The sequence below is a fragment of the Lotus japonicus genome, chromosome 4, assembly GCF_012489685.1.
Source record: "Lotus japonicus ecotype B-129 chromosome 4, LjGifu_v1.2".
In the NCBI taxonomy this organism is placed as follows: Eukaryota; Viridiplantae; Streptophyta; class Magnoliopsida; order Fabales; family Fabaceae; genus Lotus; species Lotus japonicus.
In genome coordinates this window covers 28,159,203-28,183,586 of record NC_080044.1, presented here as the reverse complement: position 1 = coordinate 28,183,586, position 24,384 = coordinate 28,159,203, and the positions used below count along the sequence as shown (strand labels likewise).

Genomic DNA, 24,384 nt, shown 5'->3' with positions numbered 1-24,384 from the left:
GTTTTGAGTTTTTTCTAAAATTGTCCGTTTTCTTCGATTTCTTGCTTGGGTTATGTTCTCTAGGTTTCCATGAGCCTAAAACCTCTGTCAGTAAACGCTGATTGTGATCCAGTTGTCCAGGATCTGAAAAACTGTTTCAAAACCCTTTTTGCTCACATTTCGAAACTTTATTGTCAAAAAGACTTAATCTGACTTCGTGCCTTTAGGATTTGTTGTCACGGATGTCATGAGGATCATTGCTGTCAAATTTGTTTTCAGAACTGATAACTTTGAAGTTTTGAGCCTTTATTTTGGACCAAAATGCCCCTGCGTAGTCGTATTTCGGCCCGATTGTCCGAAAATTGTTCTGACAGTTTCTTTGCCTTAGTTTTACCCTAAAACTACCTTGTGAATTGATTTGATCAAAGAAAAAGAGCCGAAGCCCTTTTTCCTTTGAGGCCGTGGACTATTTCCTTTAGGGGGGAGTTTTTCGGTTTCGAAAACTTGTCTTTTCGTACCTGATTGTCCTATTCTGAAGCTTTAATGCTTTGTCTATCGTTTATGTATTGTATTGCGATCGAACTAATCGATATTGTTTGGATTCTGCTTTGTTTTCTCCGAGGTTCAGTTGAAGGAACTTTGGAAGGTTCAGAGCACTTGAGTGAAGGAGCTTGTGATTTCGAAGCTAGATCAGCTCGAGGTTAGGGCAACTTACATATATTAGCTATGATTGCATGATAGGCGTCGATAAATTCGACTTATGCTTTGTCTGATGTTGTTTATGATGTTGAGTTGATGTTATGATGCTTTTCCATAACTTGTGATGTTGTGCTTCTGTTGGATTGAGCGTTTTGACGCAACTTCGGAGTGGAGGTTCATTGATCTGGTGATCTTTGATATCTCGGGTTGGATGAACAACCCTAGGCAAGTCCAAATGTGGGGTTTGAGACTTAGCCATTTGTTGGGATTCGTTGGAATTCCTAGACTTTCCCCGGGAAGTGTATTTTGGGTGGTTGATTTTTGGAAACTTAGAATGATAGAGCTTTCGAAAAATAAAGACTTGGGAAACTTAGACTTTGAGAAATAAACTCATAACTTGGCTAATTCGAATTGAAACAATTTTTATTAACGTTTAAGCATAGGAGAACTGAAGGGGAAAATATTTACGAAAGGCGGGGAAAAGTCGACTTATGTTGTGGGTTTGGAGAGTTTGGAATTGGGGAAAGCCACTGAGGTGAGCTATGGTGATGATTGAAAGTCACCGAGTACTCTAGTACTCCTGGTAGTGTTGTTCGAGTCGTGTTGTATTGACCGGCACAGACTCTGGGTTTTGTTGTGGGTTTTGTGGTGGGAGTTGTGTTGTATTGACCGACACTAACTCCAAGTCGTGTTGTATTGACCGACACTGACTCTGGTTTTGATAATCATATTGCACACGTGCATATACGCGATGAAGTGCCAAGCAGAGTACTTCGGTATAACAGGAAGTAACGATCAGCCATGCAGAGTTGAATCGGTCCTGACTATATCTGGCACAACAGGAGGTAACGATCATCCATGTAGAGTTGCATCGTGCCTGTTGATGTTCGGCATAGCAAGCAGAAATGGTCAAACCATGTAGAGTTTGTACCGTCTTGACTATAGCCAAAGGTGATAAGCGACGCCCGAGCAGAAATGGTTAAGCACGAGGCCAGTGTTACGACCGTCTCGAGGTGCCCAGCCTATAAGTGGCAATACCGTTGGTTTGTCCCGTCGCCAAGCAGAGTGACGTCGTTGATTTGTTCCGTCGCCAAGCAGAGTGACGTTGTTGATTTGTTCCGTCGCCAAGCAGAGTGACGTTGTTGTTCTGTCCCGTCGCCAAGCAGAGTGACGTTATTCGGATTTGTGTCAGCATATTCTGCACTGGCACACAATGCATCTTATTATGACTGAATTGTGTAAGAGATTTGATAACATGCTATGTATAAACCTTAGGGTAAGCAGTGCATAACTTATATGTATATATACAACATATATATATATATACCCCTTTTATCGCATGTTGATTGTATATCTATTGTATTCTGTAAGTTGACCCTAGCGCCTTGGCTTTGTTTGTATGTTTGTGCTTGGGCGGTCGGCCTGCTGCCAGGCGTCCGCCAGCCGGTTCGTGATGATTCGTTGTGCGGGAAAGACCCGGAGCGGAACGACTATTACTGAAGCTTTCGACGAGGACCCGGACTTCATGACTGTTCGAGGGAGGGTCGATGATAGTAGTGTGGGTTATGGGTGGTTAGAGCCTTTTGAGTTAGTTGTTACTGTAATAGCTCTGATTCGTCATTCATATTTTGGGACAGGGTAGGTTCCCGACGCATGGCTTTTGTGTGGTTCTCTTACTGAGGGATCACAGTGAGTCAGTCGGACCATAGGGGTCTTTGCTTAGGCCATTTTGAGGCCGACTTCCTCCTAGTGGTTTGTAATTATGATTTTCTCACTCACACATCTGGATCTGTAACTATTTGCCTACGGGCACACTACTTTGGAGTCACTGCGAGTGCGCGTGACGGGAGAGTGCAGCTGAGGTGGTACATGTGTATATATTTGTATATTGGTTAGTTAGTGTTGGGGTTATGTCTTTATTTCTCTATTGCTTGATTTAAAAGGAATCAAACGAAAAAAATTACCTGTTTTCCGCGTAAAGTTTACTTTTGGTTACTAAAGTGACACCTGGAAATCGGGGTGTTACAGTTGGAAAGGAAACAGAGGGACCAGGAAAGAGAATTTCACGTTCAGAGTGAGTGTGTGTATGTGGTTCAGAGGTGGTTTTATCAGAGGCTTGTGTTTCAATGACTTGTGGTTCAAAGGTTTCTGGATTGTATGGAAGTATAATGGGTGGAGCATTTTCCAGAGGGGTTCTTCCTCAATGGAAGGTTGGAAGAATGAGGCCCTAGGGGGTGAAGGAAGAGAGGTTGGTTGATTGATTGGTGTGGGTTCAGGATTGGTTTGATAATGAATTGCATCAAGCAGATTGAAATCATCATCTGAAAGAACAACAAACTTACTTGAAGCTCTAGCTGCAGATCTTGTGACTCTGGTAGAGGGTGCAGGTTTAGCAGGCTCCTGAGTTGGTTGCAGATAAGTGACTTGAGTCACAATCCTGACCTTCTTGGCCTTCTTCTGAGTCGGTGGTTCATCATCATCATGGTCATCACCATCAGAGGGATCATTCTCCTCAGAGGCTTCAACTTGCTTTCTCTTGCTCTTCCTCTTCCTGGGAGATTCAAAATCAGGAGGATCTGGGAGATTCTTGAAGAATTCATCCACATCAAGGTAGATTCTGATTGCCTCTGGGTCATCAGCCTTGCACCTAAGGGGGTAGTCCTTCAGATGAGTTATTCTTCTTGGTCTTGCATCAGCAACTTTGACCTCAGCCTTTGTCTCTATCAGTCTCATTCTCTTCATGGAAGTAGGAGTGAAGACATCCCCAGTAATAGTTGTCAAGTCTTCAGTGCATCCTAATTTTTGCAGATCCTTTATCAGTTTGCTCTCAATGAAGAAGTCAGAAAGCAATATGCCAAATGGTATGTATTTGATTGCAGACTTGGGTGAAGCAGTGGTTCTTGACTTCTTGATGCACTCCTTCAGATAGGAGAAGAGAAAGTAGGGCAGACAGACTTTGTGGTGCTCCTTGATGAAAAAGAGTAACACCTTCTGGGTAAAGTTGATGTAATTTGGAGAGCTTCCCTTCGGCCTTTGATTTATGCAGTTTAGCATAATCTTGTGCCAGATTCTCAATTCAGGATGAAGATCCTTGGTCTTGCAGTCATTTTTCCCTGGCTTCCATGTAGAGTAGAGAGCCTTTGCTTGTTTCTGCACCCAGAAGTTTTGCAAACGACTTCTTAGTAATAATGATCCTCTTCCCCAGAACAAATGACACCACTTGATGCTCATTGCAATCAGCATGCTTCTAGAATTCCTTCACGAGTTTGTCATAAACGGGACCATGGAGTCTTTGGAAGTACCCTTCCCAGCCTTGAGCTTGAGCTTCAGGACGAAGATCAACTCCATTTTCAGCAATATTGTCGAGGTCGAATCTCCATTCAACAAGAACTTGGAGATCTTCTGGAGGGAAGACGCAGGTAACTGCACATCTTCTCTGAGAAAGGGGAACAACATCTTCCGCATCTTGGACTTGTGCTTCAGCATTCTCAATCGATCTGGGACGCAGAGCAGGACCCACTTGCCATGTTGGAAGACCCACAACCATTCTGGGAAATACTCTTCCATTGGCGGAATCAGATCGTTCACCGGAGTCAGCTCTTTTAGAATTTGCCATTGTTGAAGGTAGAAGAAGGTTTGGGTAGAATAGAGATGAGTGCAAGCGAGAGAGAATCGAGGAGAAATAGGGTTTTTCAAACAGGAGAGAGAAGCAAAAGACGTGAATAATGGAGAACGTGTGTGCGTAGTGGTTTTAGAAAGTAACCGTTGTTGATTGTAAAGGCAAAAGTAAGATCAACAATTGAAAATTAAGGACATCATTATGAACAGTTATTACACACATCACACGGTGGAGATAAAGCACATCAACACTCATTACAACAGATTGTCAGCACGGGCACAAGGAACGATGTATCAAAGTAACTGACGCACGCTTACTGTCTCATCTCAGAGTAAGCACCAATGGGTACTTATCTTCTGACTAAGTTACCTTCTGAACTAGACATCTTCTGATGAAGAAGTATCATAGTCAGAGGTTCTGATCCATCTTCATACTGGACAAAAGTCCATATTCAGATTTTTCAGTATAAATTTAAATCTATCTTCTGCTAAGGGCTTTGGGAAGATATCTACCCATTGATGGTCAGTATCAATAAACTTCAGAAGAAGTACGCCCTTCTGAACATAATCTCTAATAAAGTGATACTTTACCTCAATGTGTTTAGCCCTTGAGTGTAAGATTGGATTCTTATTGAGTGAAATTGCAGCAGTGTTATCACAATAGATTGGAATGTTGCTCTCAAGGATTTGATAATCCTCTAGTTGATGTTTCATCCAGAGCATCTGAGAGCTACAAATAGCTGCTGAGATATATTCTGCCTCTGCAGTGGATAGTGAAATAGTAGACTGCCTCTTGCTTGCCCATAGGACTAGGTTACTTCCCAGAAATTGACAATTTCCAGAAGTACTCTTTCTTTCAGTTCTATCTCCAGCATAATCAGCATCACAATAACCTGAAAGCTTAGACTCTGATGTTTTCTTATACATCAAGCCGAGGTTAGTGGTACCTTTCAGATATCTGAGAATTCTCTTAACGCCAGTTAAGTGAGTATCTCTAGGATCTGATTGGAAACGAGCACAAAATGTACACTAAACAGAATATCTGGCCTAGAAGCAGTTAAGTATAGAAGTGAACCTATCATTCCACGATGCATAGGAGTCTTAGCAATTATTGATTATGTCATATTGAACTTCTTCAGAAGTTCCTTTGTATACTTGCTCTGATGGATGTAAGTAGCCTCTGGTTTTTGATCAACTTGAATTCCCAGAAAGTACTTGAGTTCTCACATCATACTGATTTCAAATTCAGCCTGCATCATCTCAGAAAATTCTTTGCAAAGAGATGGATTAGTTGATCCAAATATAATATCATCAACATAAATTTGCACAATTAAGATACCATCTTTGTAAGTTTTGCAAAAGAGAGTTGTATCTACTTTACCCCTTACAAACTCATTTTTCAGAAGGAATGAGCTGAGTCTCTCATACCATGCTCTGGGAGCTTGCTTCAGACCATAGAGTGATTTCTTCAATTTGAAAACATGGTCAGGGTTCTTCTTATCTTCAAAACCAGGAGGTTGGTGCACATATACTTCCTCTGAGATGTATCCATTCAGGAAGGCACTCTTAACATCCATCTAATGAAGGATTATGTTGTGATTCCCTGAGAAGGAGATCAGCAGTCTGATTGCTTCCAATCTTGCTACTGGAGCAAGTGTTTCAGTATAATCTATTCCTTCTTGCTGACTGTAACCTTGAGCAACTAGTCTTGCTTTGTTTCTGACTACATCTCCTTTTTCATTCAGCTTGTTTCTGAATGCCCATTTGGTTCCAATGATGTGAGCGCCTTGAGGTTTCTTGACAAGGTTCCAAACATCATTCTTGGAGAATTGATTCAGTTCTTCTTCCATTGCCAAAATCCAGTCTTTGTCTTGAAGAGCTTCATCAATTGATTTTGGTTCAATTAAGGAAACCAATCCCTTCAAACTAAGTAGAGTCTCTTTAGAGGGTCTGAATGCTGATCTGGTTCTGATTGGTTCATCTTTGTTTCCCAGAATCAACTTCTTAGGATGAGAGGCAACGATTCTGCTCTTCTTCTGAGACTGTGGATCAGAGGGACTAACTTCCTCTGGAGAGTCTTCCTCTGGTTCAGCTTCCTCTGGAGCTTTTCCTTTGTCAGAAACATTAATGCTCATATCTGCAAACTTTTCAACTAGCTTTGACCGATCAGAGTCAAGCTTATCATCAAATCTAACATGAATAGATTCTTCAATAGTTTTAGCATCAGTATTATAAATTCTAAAACCTTTAGATCGTTCAGAGTAACCAAGTAATAGACATTTAGAAGATTTAGAATCAAACTTATGTAATCTATCGTTAGTATTCAGAGCATAGCAAACACAACCAATAGATGAAAATAAGAAATGTTGGGTTTTACTTTCTTCCACAATTCATAAGGAGTCTTATTCATAATTGGTCTCACAGAGATTCTGTTCTGAATGTAACATGCTGTGTTTACTACCTCAGCCCAAAAGTGCTTTGCCATGTCAGTTTCTTGAAGCATGGTTCTAGCCATCTCCTGAAGAGTTCTGTTCTTCCTCTCAACAACCACATTTTGTTGAGGAGTTCTAGGACAAGAGAAATCATGTGCAATTCCATAGGAATCAAACAAACTCTCAAACTTGTCATTCTCAAACTCTCCACCATGATCACTTCTGACACGCATAATCCTGCAAGCCTTCTCGTTTTGCACTTGGGCAATAAAGGTAGAGAACACAGAATGAGACTCATCCTTGCGGGATCGAAATTTTACCCATGTCCAGCGGCTATAGTCGTCAACAATGACCATCCCATATCTCTTGCCACCTATAGACTCAGTTTTCACTGGTCCAAAAAGGTCGATATGCAGAAGTTCCAATGGCCTTGAGGTGGAAATAACATTCTTTGCCTTGAAAGGGACTTTTGTAAATTTTCCTTTCTGACATGCTTCACAAAGGGCATCTGAAGAGAACTTCAAATTGGGTAAGCTCCTGACAAGGTCAAGCTTACTCAGCTGAGAAATATTTCTCATACTGGCATGCCCTAACCGTCTATGCCATACCCATTGCTCCTCATTAACAGAAAGAAGGCACTTTACTTTCTGAGTTTCCAACTCAGACAATCTGATCTTATAAGTGTTGTTCCTCCTCTTGCTGTTAAACAGAACAGAGCCATCGATCTGACATACAGCCCTGCAGGACTTTTGATTGAAGATAATATCATAACCCTTGTCAGCTAATTGACTTATAGACAATAAGTTGTGATTTAATCCATCTACTAACAGGACATTATCAATGCATGGACTATTATCAACACCAATAGTACCAGAACCAACAATTTTACCCTTCTCATTTCCTCCAAAGCCAACTTCGCCTCCAGGCTTAAGTTTTAGCTCTTGGAACATACGCCTTTCTCTCGTCATGTGACGTGAGCATCCACTGTCCAGATACCATGATTGGTGTTTTAGTGGAGCGATCAAGGATATCTGCAACATAGATAATCTTATCCTTAGGTACCCATTTTCTGGGTCTATCTTGTTAGTTACCCCAGAGGTTCTGATGACCTTGGGTTTCTCAACATGATAATATAAAGGGATTTGAGCATGATATTTAAGCACAGAAGGAGTTCCCTTTTTACGAGAGGGTTTAGCAATTTTAGCAGGCAATGATTCAAGAAAAATGGTACCAGAGGGTACAAATTGTTCATGCAGAGGTTTGGCCTTAGGCATAGAAGGCTCATTTCTACTTGTCCATAATAGCCAATGCCACTCATCCCATTTCTGCTAACGCCATAGATCATTGAAGCCATCAGGCTTCTATCTACGCTTTTAGCTAGGAATCTTTGAAAGGATTTTTCATATTTAGATTCATTCTTTATATCAGAGGCATCACATGCAACAACTTCTTCTAACTTGATAATTTGGTTTTTAAGCACAGAGTTAGAGTTAACTAAAGCATGATTATTTTCTTTCAGTTCAGAAATAATTTTCTCATGTTCAGTAGAAGTTTTAGAAACAATAGTAAATTTCTTTTTCAACCTTTTATGCTTAGTCAAGAGAGAGTTATATTTATCCATGATATCAGACAAAGCACATTTAAGTTCAGAGGTTGAGAAGGAAGCGAATACCTCATTTTCATCGTCAGAGTCTGGATCTTCCTCTGATGCTGATTCAGAATTAGTTGCTTCTTTTGACTATGCTTCTTTGTTCTTGACAATATCCATGAGTCCTTCAACAACTTCTCCATCAGAGTCAACATCCTCTGACTCTGATTCATCAAAAGTCACCATGAGGCCTTTCTTAGCTTTGAAATGCTTCTTTGGCTTCTTGTCCTTTTTCAGCTTGGGACAATCACTCTTGTAGTGCCCTGATTCTTTGCATTCAAAGCATGTGACTTCCTTTGATGAAGACTTCTTCTGACCAGAAGAAGATTCATTCTTTCCTTTATACTTTCCAGAGCCTTTGTACTTGCTCTGCCCGTGCTTCCAGATACGGTTAAGCCTTCTGGAGATCAGAGTCGGCTCATCCTCATCAGAATCTTCAGAGGCTTCTTCAGATTCTTCTTCTTCTGCTTGGAGAGCTTTAGCCTTTTCAGATTTGGATTTCAAATCTATAGACTTCTTCTTCTGATCCTGATGTTCAGAACGCTTCAGTTCATGACACTTCAGTATGCTTATGAGTTCTTCCAGACTCATTTGATCAACATCTCTTGTGAGCTCCAAGGAAGTTATCAGAGGCATCCAGCTTTCAGGAAGGCCCCTCAGAATTCTCATGATATGATCAACTGTTGTGTAACTCTTGTTGAGAGGTCTAATTCTCATGACATGATCAGCTGTTGTGTAGCTCTTGTTGAGAGGTCTAATTCTCAACGGACTCACTGGATTCCATTTGGAAGGATTCATACTTTCTGATTAAGGCCAACGCCTTTGATTCCTTCGCTTTCTTGTTTCCTTCATGGGTCATCTTTAATGAATCAAAGATACCCTTAGCATACTCACGATCTGTGATCTTTTGATATTCTTCGTAAGAGATAGCACTTAGAAGAATAGTTCTAGCTTTATGATGCAGTGAGTAAAGCTTCTTTTGTTCTGCAGACATCTCTGATCTTGAGATCTTCTTACCATCAACATCAAATGGACACTCGTAGCCATCCACTATAATATCCCAGAGATCTGCATCAAAGCCCAGAAAGAAGCTTTCAATCCTGTCTTTCCAGTATTCAAATCTTTGCCCATCAAACATAGGAGGCTTTGCACTGTAGACATCTTTTTGCGTTTCAATGGTGGCAGCCATTTTAGTTTATCACACCGGCCCGGATCACTGAACACTGTTAGAAAGGGGGGTTTGAATAGCATTTTACAACTAAAAACTCAACCCACTTGAGATTTAAATAAATCTCTTCAAACACCAATGATAAAAGTGCAAAGATAAGAGATAAGGAAAGCACACAAATGATTTTATCCTGGTTCACTTGATAAATCCTTCAAGCTAATCCAGTCCACCCGTTAAGGTGATTTCTTCCTTCTTAGAATGAAGGCAATCCACTAATCAGAGTTTTGTTACAACTGCACTTGCTACCTGCAAAGTGACTAACAATACACTGACTTAGCTATCACTAAGATTCACTCTCTTAGTCTTCTCTAGGATCCGATTAACCTTGATCTCCTAAAGGTAAAACAAACAACTGTTTGAATGTATTGGGTTTACAAATGAGTGCTTCTTCAAAAGCTGATAGTAAACACACTTAGTTCTATTTGAAGAAAGATTGCTAAGAAGATTTGAAATATTTCTTGCGCGTGAGTAACTTTCTTAGGCGGCATCTTTCAATCTTCAACCTCTTTATATACTCTATGGATTAGGGTTTGAACGTTGCAAGGAGATGCTACCGTTGGAGGGCAGATCTGGAATTTCCAGGTTCTGCTATGGCTGAATCAGTTAGGTAAGGTCGTCAGGAATGGTACAATTGCTTTTGTACTTTGGATAGCGACATGACCTTCAACCTTGTTGACTTCTGATCAGAGTGATGCTTCATCTTGGAACTTGTGAAGCTTGATGATCAGAGTCAGAGGGAAGCTTGGATCCTCTGACCTTTGTACCTTCTGCTTCTGGACTCGGAGGAGAAGTACTTGGTCTTCAGAGCCAGCTTACTCTTGGACTTCAGAGTCTTCACTACTCAGCTTCTGATGCTTCAGAGCGTCTGATCCTTCAGAGCGTCTGATCCTTCAGAACGTCTGATCCTTCAGAACGTTTGATCCTTTAGAGCGTCTGATCCTTCAGAGCGTCTGATCCTTCAGAGCTTCTAGTGAGCTGAATCCATATTAGAGCTTTGTAATCTTCAGATCTTCTGAAGCTTGATCTACTGTTCAGATTGAACATAGTACGTGCGAAAGCATTGCAGAGGTTACTCTTTGAGCAATGCGCTTCTGATTCTTGTGAGATAGGTCCAGAGTCTTGGCCTGTCATTTGAACACTCAGAAAACAACGTTATAGTAGCATAATTGTTCATACTTAATAGTTAACTTGTAATCATCAAAACATAGAGTTGTACTACTAAATCAAAACTTGATCTTACATGTCTGCATCTGAAAGACTCTCGCATTAGTGACCAAAGTACGTCACTTTCTTTGTGGTATGGTCAATCATCGACGCCGATGGAGAGTCCCTTTCAAAGAGCTCGTAGCCCATGCTCGTCGCGTTTCTGTTCTCACACAAATCACAATGACTAATGTCTGGGGTTTAGCACTCACACAATACACCAAACTACAAAAAGCATGTTATATGCATCACTAGCATACTTAGGATGTTATCACAAAGTCCACGAACATTAGTTCTTATATCATAAGCATGTTCAATGCTGACCCAAGATTATATTTTTAGTCTTTCTTTTTAGTCTTTATTTTTATCTTTTTAGTCTCATTTAGTACTTTTAGGCTTAGTCATGTCATTTTATAATTTTAGCATCATTATTTGCATTTTAGTCTTTTTTAGTAGTTTATTGCACTTTTAGACCTAGGTTTGAGTCTTTTTGCATTTTAGTCATTAGTCTAGCAAGTTAGAGGAATTGAGGGCAATAATAGAATTGTGGAAATGAAAACATGTGCTGAATATAATCTGAATTCCTTGGCTTAATGTTGCTTAATTTTATGTTTGCAAGTTACAGAGAATAGCTTGATTGTTCATTTAGCATGCAACCCAACATTTTTTGCTCATGAAAGGTTGTTTGGGAATTTTTTCGAACAAGGAAAGGCAAAGGTTGAAGGGTAAAGGCTGAAGGGAGGTTTAAAAATCACTTTTAAGGGAATGTTTATGGCTGAAGAAAGGTTTCAGATTCATTTGAAGGGAATGAAAGCTCATGAAGGCCATTAAGTGCATTAAATACTACAACTTGAGCTGATGGCAGTTAAAGAGCTGTGCATTTCGTGGGATGGTTCTCATAGAAAAAATTTATTGACGATCTATCCAGTCATATTGAAGATCTGTGTGTTGCGAATAACATATCAAAATTTCAGCTCAATCCGATGGTTAACGAATCTACACATGCCATTTTACAAAAACAGGTCAGAGTTGTCAGCACCTGCACGCATGTGCGTGCAAATCTCACATGCGTCCAGAGTCAGTAACGTGGCCATTTTGCACACATGTGCATGCCATAAGTGCACGTACATGTGTAGCTTATCCGTTTTCTGCTATAAATACCACACTTTGTAATCTTAGTTGAGAGGATCTGTGGGGAGGAACTTAGAACCATTTCTATACCTCAATATCTTGTATTTTAGGTTAGAATTATGTTTCCCTTAGCCATGCTTGGCTAAGTTTCTTTTAGCATTCGGGGATTTGAATATTTTTTTTTGTTATGTTCTAGTTTCTTAGTTTGTATGGAATAATGTCTTCTTTTATGAGTTCATGTTCCTTGTTTCAAGATTAGCTTGAATGCGCATCAATTGTTTTACTTATTCTTAGTGCAGATGGAAATTTGGCCTAGAATAAGGGAGTTGGGATGGAATTGATTAGTTCACCTGCGCCCTAGGAATGAGGCTGGGGGCTTGTTGTTCGTGACCTGAATATAAGAATTTCATCTTCAATTAAGTTACTCACAGTACCTTAGGAATCAGCGTGAAAACGACTCTCCTGGCGCTGAAGAAGGGAAAGGACAACCATGGAGTCTGTATGAAGTACAATGCGACGAAAACCACGAAGCCAAGAAGCTCGAAGACTAAAGAAGACCGCTAAGAGCTCCGCCTTTAAAATCTCAGACACCCCAATGAAGCCAGAAGAGCCAAAATCCATTCCCCCACCGAATTCCAAATGACCCCCCAACCCTAGCATTCCCTGGGTTTCCAATTGAAGACACATCCTTGTTCGGAGCAAGCCACCCGTCCTGCGGGGCAGTCTAGGAAACCCAACGCGGGCACGAGGAAACCCCCTGGGTGGGGACGGCACACATTGAAGCCGTAGCAGACGCATGAGAGGACACCATCTACAAAGGCTCCAAGGCACCCTCAAACACGCATATGCACCTACGCCGTCAAATAAACCACACCACAAGCAAGAACAAACCAGAATCCTGCTTCGGAACAGAGAGAAACCAAGCGGAGAATGTATCAACTGTGCGAAAGCCGGGCAGAGAAGACCAACCAAGAGAACGCCAAACAGCAGTCGCGGAAGGGCAATCCCGAAAGCAATGCAAATAGTCTCCACGTATGCCTGGAACACAACTTGCAAATGATCGGAATGGCCAGCCCACAGTGATGAAGGACTGCGACAGAAGGGACCGATTCATGGCAAGCTTGGCATGCAAAAATGTGAACCTTCTCTGGAACCATGGCACGCCACATCGATCCCCACAACACTTCTCGAATCAGGCCAATTATAATAGCTCAAAGAAGAAAAGGCACCATCCAAACTCCCTGACCAAACCTGCAAATCGTCCACATCATGATTGTCATGGAAAAAGAGAGATTGAAGCTTCTGAAGAAAGTCATAAGGAAGAGGAGTCATCAGGGCCACTGATATTGCAAAACTCATCTTGAACACATCCCTAACTCGCAAGGCCGTGGAACGTAAGGGGCCTTGAGAGAAAGAGGGTTGTCACCACACCAATTCGCGTACCAAAAAGAAACATTCCCATGACCCAACCGCCAAAGAAATCCATCAACAATCGAATCTCGGGCTTTCAACACCGCCTTCCACACCCCAGACCTTGGTTTTGAGACCGCATGAAAATAGTCAGAATCTGAACAATAATGATCAAGAAGAACTCAGACCTAAAGCTTGTGGCGAGAATGCACTAAGTCCCAAACCAACTTATCCAACATTGCAGTATTGGACAGCCTCGTCCTCCAAACCCCCAAACCACCATGAGCTCTATCTTGCATAGTCATAATATTTAATTTTAAAATACTAGCGGAAAATAGTTGTTATATATTCAGACCCGTGGTTAGTTCATCTATCTTTGTGAAATTAGAGTGGTCCCTTAATCATGGCTAAGTTATACATGTGATGATTCTAATCAGCTTTCGCAGTGTTCTGTTCCAGTACTTACTGTTACATCTACAGTGCTGGGATTTATTGCGTGCAAAATCCAATTTAGTGAAAATGTTGCAGAGATGAAAAAGAAAATAGAAGAATCAATTTGTCCGTGACACCTGTTATCTGATTTACATACGTGATATAATATATATGATGACTAAAAAACAGTAGAAACCAAAATAGAAAAAGTAACAAGCAAAGCAAAAGCACACAGAGGATTCAGAGTTGATTTTTGTTGTATTGTTTGTGTATGAATGAATGGAATGGACCAGATGATGGTAGTGCGACAAGCAAGCTGTGATGTGGGGTCCACATATTTCAGTGTATATATGAATGTATGTATGTATGTTTGAAAAAACAGAGAAAAGCTGCAGGAGAATATAGAAATGGGAATCTTGGTCGTTGTACTCTTTTTTCCTTGTATTGTCGCTATCTACTTCCCTCTCTTTCCCTCAGAATATGAGAGTTTTCCTTTATTCAGATTCTCATTACCCTGTTCAGTTCCATTTTAATGTTGCATTTCTCAAAGAGAAGAGGAAAGATGAAGGAATTGGCTTGCTGGCATCGGGGCATGTCCCAAAGAAGGAACCCGGAACACCAGCTCCAAGCAATTAAAAATGGACTTGCACAATGCAAATTCACCAATTCCTTTTTTTTTTTCACACGTTTTTCTTCTTTTTTTATTTGGTTTTTTATGGTAAAAAATTATCTCTTGCAGTCTGCCATTTTGGTGACTGGATTTTGCCATGAGTCTGCACTGATATATAGTGAAAAATTTATGGGTGACAGGGATATATGCCCCTGATGGTGAAAGAAATATATGCAAAGTATTGATTTTCATAGTGTTCCGGACCAACCTTTGATTTTCAGAGTTTGAGCCATTATTGGAGGAAAAGAAACCAAATAAAAAAGCTTAACGGATTTATGGTTTCTTAACAATTGTAAATTAACCTATATATGAAATGGCTTTGATTTCATAATTAGAAATTTGTTCTGACTTGGACTATGGAGGCCCAAGTCAGAACAGGTTTTAATTTGAACTTTCTATGCCAGTCTTAGTACAAGTTTCAACTTTAAGTGGTATACAATTTGAGAAACAAGTAATATCCGGAATTAAAACAGAATGCTATTGGGGACGACCATAATATTATGTATGTATAGTCTCACTCATGTCTCAAACCACATCAGAATACAAGTCAAATACTTATTTTTTTTATACATCGGAAAATTCAAATACTTATCTTAAACCACATCAGATAGACATCTTATTAGCAAGCATACGGTATCTATCATTAGTAGGGATATTGGTATCACTATGTTTATATTTTGTTAAAAGCTAGGATCTCTAAAACGGCTTACAAAAAGTACAGCTTGTAAGTTTTGCAAAAACCATTGTTTTGGATACTTTAAGGACTGGAGAGCAGATGCGGTTTTACACTAATGCTATCGAAGTGACTCTACTTGAATGCGAGGATACATATAGGGGTTTGAAACTAATGTATAAACAGAAATTTGCCCGCTTTCATCCCCTCAAAATGATCTAACGTGTAAAACCTAAGGCAAATTCATATCCACAAAAATTGCCGAAAATAGTGGGGCATTCTATAAACAGTTCCAAGAACATAATGACCAAAACTAAACTTCCGTAAAAGGCATGACACATATAGGGGTTTGAAACTAATGTATAAACAGACTATGCTTCTGATAGTGATAATTTGCCCGCTTTCAGAGCTTCTTCCAGGCATTCCTGTGCACCTTCATAGTTCAAGAAACCCATAAACCAAAATTCATGATTGTCGGTCGAGATCACCTGAATGTACTTTTCAGCAGGATTGGCTGTGTTCGCTGAAGGATTCACTGCTTTTAGCTCATGTAATGGAATGACTACCTTCATGCATCATAATACGTTATATCAGCTGACAAAAATAATACTTGATACAAAATTATTCTTGATCAGACAAATTAAAACAAGAGGAATAGGTATGTTTGATGCAACATGTCTTTAAGTTCATTATAAGATCAATACCTGGATAAAAGTAGAGACAGAAAAATATGAATAAAAGATTCACTAAAGTAGGAACAAGAAAAAAAATGGTGTTAAGTAACTATTTTGCAAATAGGGAATAACAGAAAAGAGAAGAGTTTAGGCAGATGAAAATCCTTAGTATCATGAAATGCAGAAGGTTACGAGTGGTGCGGGAAGTTGGAAGGTTACGGGGAATAGAGCAAGATTTTTTAAGGGATTCTACAACCAGTCAGGGGTACAAACTAATACTCCCTCCGTTCCTATTTATAAGAACCAAACTAACATTTCACGTCCCTTAAGAAAGTGGTTGGTAGTATTAAATTTGTTCAAATTTATCTCAACTTTCCAAAACTACCCCAACTTATTTTTTTAATTTCTATTTATCATTAATGAGTTGCATAGTGGAAAGAAAGAGAAACCTCTCTTAAATGAGGGTATTGTTGCCAAAATATAATTAATGCATCTTGAAATTTGAATTGGTTCTTATAAAAAGGACCAAGCTACACCCTTCATTTGGTTCTTATAAATAGGAACGGAGGGAGTACATGGCAAGTTTTATTACAAAGCCACAAGGGTGATATCAAAGAAGGCTACTAAGATCCCTCACACTTGAAGTATGAGATTCTAATGTGGGGTTTATAAGGCCTTGGGTTATCCAACTATAACACCTGGGCTGGGACTAGTCAAAGGGGTTAGTGCACAGCCAACCCACGTGAGTGTCGGGGCTGCGGTGTGTGGTGGGATGTTAGGATCCAGTTACAAAGTATCACACTTGAGTCCCACATTAGAAGTATGGTATTCTAATGTGGGGTTTATAAGGCTTTGGGCTCTCCAACTATAACAGCTAGCTTTTGTGATATGCTTCTCCCAACGTTCTTATCAATTGGCATCCGAGCCTTAGACAATGTATCTCAGCTGCAAACGAGCGGCGCGGGTGCTGACACCGGCATTGCAGCGTTCACCCAGGACTAGTCAAAAGGGCTAGTGCACTGCCAGCCACGTCGGCGTCAAGGCTGTGGAGTATGGTGGGATTTTAGGATCCAGTTACAAGGTGAGGGACTTGAGTCCCATATTGGAAGTATGAGATTCTAATGTGGGGTTTATAAGGCCTTGGGCTCTCCAACTACAACAGCTAACTTTTGTGGTATGGTTCTCCTAATGCTCTTATCAAACAACTAACTCTAACAGACTTTGAACAAGTAACATATAGAAGTTACAAACAATACAAGAGAAGCTAACGTTATTTGAGACTGACTTTGGGAATAGTCTGTCTACTGAGCTACACAATTATATCTCAACATGACCCCTGCAAACTTAGAGTGGATGAAACTGGTTGAACACCCTAAGTTTGTATGGATGACAAAATCTAAGCTTGGAGAGAGCCTTGGTGAGAATATATGCAACTTTGTCATGTATGGGAACATGAGAAACAGGTAGGGTCTTTTAAAGAACCCCTTCTCAAGAACAAAGAAGATGACAAGTTTCATATGCTGGATGGAAGTATGGAGAACAAGGTAATGCAAACATGGTATCTTACACAACCTTTCAAACTAGGCACAGAGAGCCTTCTTTAGCCTATAGTTTTTTATGCAATTTGCAAACTACTCCCTTGTTGGATTTCTCAAACTCTGGAGGTTGTAGCATGTAAACCTTCTCCTCAAAAAAGCTGCTATAGAAGGCATTGTTGACTTACGACTGCTAAATACTCCAATTACTTACAAGAAAGCCATCTGGATATTTCTTAACCTACAACAACCTTTTAGAAGGTAGAGGGACCAAGACAGAGTATGATGCGCTCATCAAACTTTGCTTGCATTTCAGCTCTTCATTGAGCTATGACCATATTCTATTTAATAATAGGAGCTGCATGTTAGTAAGCAATAAAGTAGATGCAGCCTGGCTTAACAATGCCAGATTTGGATAGACATTGTCTGGGGCGGATAGAGAGGTGTGGAGGTAATGTAGGAGTAATCGCGGTTCTGCTTGCAACTGATGATGGAGAACAACGTGGAGAGGAATTTACAGGATTAGGGAATATAAGTGAGGCAAACTAATGGCACATTGAATGGAAGTAGTATCTCATAAGACTCAAGATACCATGTTGAGATGGGGGAGAGAGAGAGATGCACATGCATGGGGTAAATGAGTCGGTTACGGGTTGTTTGTCTATATAAGCAAACAAGGCTCTGAAGATGGTCTGATGTTAGTTATCTTCTTCTGGTTTCTCTCTTCTCTCTCTGTTTCCTCTTCTTCTTTAACTCTTTCTATTTCTGAACCTACCATTGGTACCAGAGCACCGATGTAGGTGTTGTGGTAACCAGGAAAAGCTAAATGGAAGATTTCTCAGAAACCAAGGGAAGGTTTAGAGAAACGCTGCATCATTTCTTTGGGTTGATTCACTTGATTGTAGATGCAGAACGTGCAGCGGAGGCCGCAGCCGAGGGGAACGAGCGGCAGCGGAAGCCACAGCCGAGGCGGAACGAGCCACGACAGCCACTGCGGAGGCGGAGCACACGAAACCATTGTGTTCACAATGGGGATCCTGAACGAGTCGAGGATTCTGATCCTAATTCGATATTTAGGGTTCGACAGATTTGTTTTTCCCCAAATTGATGGAGTCGTTCAGCCCCAAATTGGTGATTTAGGGTTTAGCGAGGCAAGAAGGCCACCACGAAAACCGCCGGACTTGTTTCTTTGAAGCAGTGACATATGTTTCTTGGCCGGTGATTCCTACAAGCCTGTCATGGTCAAACGTCCACTGCGAAAACCGCTGGAATTGTTCCTTTGTGGCGATGATCGGTGCTACTTGACCAGTGATTCTTGCAAGCCGGTCATGGCCAGCCCACCACCGGCAAAGCCACCAGACTTCGTTCTTACAGCGGCAGAGCATGTTACGTGTCGGAACAACGACAACGTAGGGCCTACTGTGGGTCTGGTTCAATAAAGAAAAACCTTGTAACAATTGCTGAAAATTTTCCAATTATGATTCTTCTGTATTTCCTTGAGGTCAAGGAAGATTTTGAGGGGACAGATCTGATGCACATGTATAGGGTAAATGAGTCGGTTAGGGACTTAAGGGTTGTTTGTCTATATAAGCAAGCTAAGGCTCTGTAGATGGTATGATGCATGAATGATATGATGTTAGTCTTCTTCCTTTGATTTCTCTCTTCTCTCTCTGTTTCTTCTTCTTTCTCTCTTTTTATATCTGAACCAATCAGAGAGAGAGAAAGAGGATGTATAAGTGAATCCGTGTATCTTCATTACACAACAAAGCAAAAGTATATAGATTGAACAAGAATAATTACATAAAAATTGTGGTTGGGAGCATTTAACATGCACGAGAATAGTACTTCTGTAACCATGCACAAACAATTTTTACCTGATACAACAGGTTTGTACTATATTATTATATATTAAAATAAGTTCTTCTAATTTTGTAATTTCAAAACACTATTCCTTCCTCCCAACGCCAAATACTTCGTCTCCCCCAAAGGCGAACCACCATAGCCACAAAAGCTCCAGCACCTGAAACCCACCCCTTCCTAAGAGCTACCATGGACCTCCATTGTAATCTCCCTACTCATGCTCTATAAACACTATATATCATACAGCAAACTAAAATTCCAGCGGCTGTACCCACCCCAACGCCAACAGCGTAGCCCCCACCTCACCTCCATACCTGTCACCCACAACCAAACCACCTATATCCTCCATTTTTTTGGGCAATCCACCGTCATCCATAATCCGTCCAGCATTCCCGCCCTAAATTGAGAGAATGTAATAGTATTTTGAAATTACAAATTTAGGACTTATTTGTAAAATATACCTGTTGTAGCAGGTAAAAAGTGTGTGTGCCAAGGTTACACAAGTACTATACTTGTGCAAGCTAAGTGCTCCCGTTGCAGTCACCCTAATAAATGAGATCACATGAATCTATTAATTAATGTAATATGGCTATATACACTATTTACACATATTCCAGCAACGCTGATGAAATACAACAGCATTTCCTGATTTGTGGGGATTTGCCGAATCATTAAGGATGGTGTATGCATTCCAGTAGCCTGTAGGAAGTACATCATAGACACAACAAAGATGTACCATTCTCAACTACAACAAAAATAAAAAGCTCCCTTCTGGAGCAAATCCAATCCCAAACTATATGCAAAGGGATACCATCGCACAGTTCTTTTACGAAATACCCCATACGACCAATGCAAGAGCAGAAAATACATATCAATGAAAAATTCATCAACTAAGATTATGTATCTGATTAAGATTGTATGTCTCCTACCAAGGCTCTTATAGATAGACTACAAATAATTGAAATGTCTAGAGTTGTCTGCTGAGTTGTTTTCTCTATGATAGATAACCATCTTCTTTATGAATAATTGTTAAGTAGGTAGTTACTTGGGTTAATTTAGTTGCATTAGTTTGAATAAATAAGGCAGGTTCACCATAAATAGGAAGAGGGGCTGAGAAGGGTACAGGACTACAGGAGTCTAGTAATTTGAGAGAATATAGGGCCTTTGAGCATTGGGAGATTTGATAGACCCTCAAAGTTCTGCTTCCTAAATCAAGGGAATTTCCCTATTTTGATTAATAGTAATACTAGTTCCTATCCTGGAAGGTTCTGGTTAGGCTCAACTCACTCTATCACACCCCCTTCCCCTGTTAGCGTGCATATGTATAATTTAAAACAATAAAATGTTAGACTCAACTCTGCTTCATGTTTTAGACAAGCAAAGTTGAGGTTTTAAATTATTCAGGCTATTATTCTATACTAAAGAACCAAAAAAAATATAGGCTCAGGTTTACATAAAATGCAAAGCTCAAATGTAAAAACGACACCAATTATACTAAAAAGAAAAATACCACTGTTGACCCAAAGCAAAAACAGAACCTTTATGGACCATGATAAAATGCACATGCCAATAATATAAAAAAAAAAAAAAAAACAAATTACATGTACTTCGGTAATTAAGTACAGCAAAACTTTACTCATTGTATTATTATATCCATGTCCCTGTTTAAAACAATTAAATTTTGTCAATCAACCCAATACTTTAAGTTTCAATTTTACAATGCATACTGACAAGAAGGTAACCCTTGACGAAATGACCCTTCCCATCATAACAATTTCATGAACTACTGCCTGATGAATTTGACAGCAAACAACACAAGTACATAGACATAAAAGCATACACAGGTTTATTTTTTTAAGAAATGGAAAATAGTACTTCATGAGTTCATGTCATGCAATTGCTTTCCCTTCCCAAATTAGAGTATGGAATATGTACCTTATAATAGCTCCATTCAGTTTTGTTTTCAGATTTATAGGAGATAGGATTGTCACTAGAATATGCAATCTTGGCCGTGGATACATACAAAACCCCCATCACTGGACCAGCTGATGTGGATAGATAACATGCATAAGAATTCTGAAGCCGTTCCTCTGGAACAGTTTCAAATGTACTCAGGAAAATCTTCTCATATCCACCTTCCGCCAGTACCTTGGTTCCCTGGGCAATTCTTCCCATAGCAGCTTCAGCAAAGCTAGGGCTTGTTTTCACTTAAACAAGATGTAAAAAAACAAGAACATTTCAGTACAAAGAAAATCCATCAAGTAAGTTGATTATTAAAACCAAAAGAGCAAAACAATACTGCTGAATACAAGCACTTGTTGACATGATAATGTGGACCGCAGGACAATGTTAAACGAGTCATACAACAGCAGAAAACCACATCTAATTTGGTACACCCTTCTTGACAATAGGAGTTAAAAATTAAGGGGTGACTTCTCAATATAGAACATATTTCTACAAATATACCTCATCAATGAATAATTTCCCTTGCACTAATAATTTAAGGATATACCAATCTCCAAACAAAGACCCATAAAAAAAAACACTAAAAATATCACCAATTGTTGAAACATCCTAGAGACAAACTAACTGAAAAGAGGATTGACCCTCCAAGGCAGACACTAGCAAATAAAGAATGGATCACATTATACCAGCAATTATTCTATCCCGCATAAGCGCCTAATAACACTTCTTTAAAGGGACCCCAGTAACAGAGGGGGCCTTAGCCCTTATGTTAAACACACAACCCCAAATGGACATTTCTAACAAATACATAAGCATAATATAATCCAATTCATACTAGCATTTGCACAGCTGTAACATGAGTTTAAATGTGAACCTACTTCAGATTTAGGAAGCTGGACAACAACATGCGAATATGACAAAAACAAGGAAACAAAAACAAAGCAAAACAGAAATCTTACAGTGCTGCCATGTGTTTCCAGCGAGACTCTCAGCCTTCCGACTTGCGTCTCCGACCTTCCTACCCCATCTTCCAAGCACATTACGAACAGTCACCACCGTCTCTGATGATGATCATAAGCAAAACGATTGAAAAATAATCAATTCCACAAACATGCAACGGAAATGCGTCAAAATGATAATAAATGCACAAAATCACAATAGTGGAACACTGACCCATGACATTGAACGAGGATGGGGATTGAGAGGAAGAAGAAGAAGGAAAAGAAAAGTATGAATTGGAACGCGATGCTTCAGGGGAAGCTGTGAACGTGGATTCCGTGACCAAATCGGGGCTCCAATGCACCGACTTCTTAGCGCTACCGGGCGACGGCGCGCTACGTTCTTTCGGGCCCTGCGATTCCGATCCCGATCCGTTCGCTGCGGCTTCAGCGGCGGAGTCTCCGATGGGAACGTGAGATTCGTGTTGCGTTCCGGGCTTCGGCGGTTCCATCCGGCGGCGCGTGAAAGCGCGTATCTGAACGGCGTTGGTAGTTTCGGTTTCGTTTGGAATTGGAATTTCGAAAGAGGAGAATTGATTTGGGAAGAAGAGGGGATTTTGCAATTTTGTTCAATGTGTTCGCTTTTTTTTAGCGCGAAGTCAATGGATGGGCGAACTTGAACCTCTGATTAGTTTCGACAAATTTTTAGTGGTCATGAACCACTGAATTTAATTGCTTCATTTCACACAAGTATTTTTTTTTTTTTTTTTTTGGGTTAATCGTCTCCTAGGTCCCCTGTCTTTGTCTCGCTGTCTGAAATTAGTCCCTCCACAGAAAATTTGCAAATCTGAGTCCTCTCGTTTGCAATAAGTCTGGAATAGGTCCTCGTCGGAGCCCGGAGCTCCGGCGAGTGATGAATTGGCTAACTGACTGGGATAAACACGCTGATGTGGATTTTAAAAATAAATAAAAAATAAATTACACATAAAAAATTAAATTAAATTAAAAAAATAAAATCAATGGACAAAACTAAACCTAATTTATTTAACAAAAACAAATTAACCCCTAATTCCCCCAAATTCCCAATAAAATTAGGGTTCTTCTTCTTTCCCCTCATCTTTTGTTTTCATTCCCCTGGCATCAACACTTCTGATTCTGATTTTGCTTCATCTGCTCTCTGTATCTCTCTCAACCCAATCAAACCACCCATAGCCATAGCCACACTCATCTCCATTCTCTCTCTCAAACACACCATGAATTCCGCCACTACTGTCTTCTTCAACCATTCTTGCATCTTCTTACTGTGTCTGTTGTCAACACCTTCCTGGGCTTCTTTCAAATTCAGATGCAACAGACAGAGCAAAAAAAACACCTCCCCAATGGAGCCAAGAAGGCATACTCCAGAAAACGCCACCTCAACCCCACCACCATACCCACCCACTCCCCCACCGCCACCCTTAACCCCAACCTCACCTCAATCGAAACCCAAACCACCCACTCCCCACTCCATTGTAACAAAACATGGCGAGATTTTGGTGGCACCATCGAAGGGTAACCGCGGCCATGACTAATTGACAAGCGTAATCACAGTCTCTCTCGCTCTTTCTCTCTCTCTCTCGGTTTTCCTCGACTCATTTTTTCTCGCTCTCAGTCTGTCTGTCTAGGTCTCCCTGTTCTTGTCCCTCGAGCTTCACTCTCTCTTCACCTCTGCAAAAGGGAGACAAATGGGGTTCGCTTCCTTTCTGGGTCGTCTCCTCTTTGCTTCCCTCTTCATCCTCTCTGCATGGCAGATGTAAGTCCTCTTTGAGATCTATCAACTTCTTTTTTCCCTTTTCTGTGCCCTTCAGATTCTTAGAAAGGACTTCACCATCGAAGGGTAACATGGCGAGATCTCTGTCCAGAAACCCAAATCTCCCCTTTCAACCCAGAAACCTCAAATCTCCCCTTTCAACCCAAAAACCCCAAATTCAAAACCCTAACCCATAATCCAGAAACCCCAAACCCTGAACTACGTGAGAGGAAAAGAAATGGCTGCGAAGGTGTCTCGTGTTGGGGCGAGGCCAAGCTCACGGCAGAACAGAGGAAGAACGAAACAGTTCGAGAGAAGAAGATGCATCAGAAAGCACTCCAAAGCTTTGTCCAATTGGTGTTGCAAGGAACGAAATTGAGGGCTTTGAATCCTCCCTTGAATCGGTGAAGTGTTAAAAGAGGAGGAAGATGGAGGTGTTTTGAAATTAGATTTGGGTTTGGGTTGTTTTTTAAGTGGGAAGAAGATGAAGGAGATGTTGG

At 40.4% G+C, this 24,384-nt stretch overlaps 1 protein-coding gene across 1 annotated transcript; it reads right to left on the bottom strand.

Moving 5' to 3' along the window:
- Nucleotides 1-15,179: 15,179 nt before the first annotated feature.
- LOC130710925 (GLABRA2 expression modulator-like) lies at nt 15,180-22,809 on the bottom strand. Its single transcript, XM_057560317.1, has 4 exons — nt 22,331-22,809; nt 22,117-22,218; nt 21,128-21,399; nt 15,180-15,689 (listed from the first exon to the last, which is right to left on the bottom strand). Exons 1-4 carry the CDS (start codon nt 22,605-22,607, stop codon nt 15,495-15,497), a joined length of 846 nt encoding a protein of 281 aa, XP_057416300.1. The 5' UTR covers nt 22,608-22,809; the 3' UTR covers nt 15,180-15,494.
- Nucleotides 22,810-24,384: the final 1,575 nt, after the last annotated feature.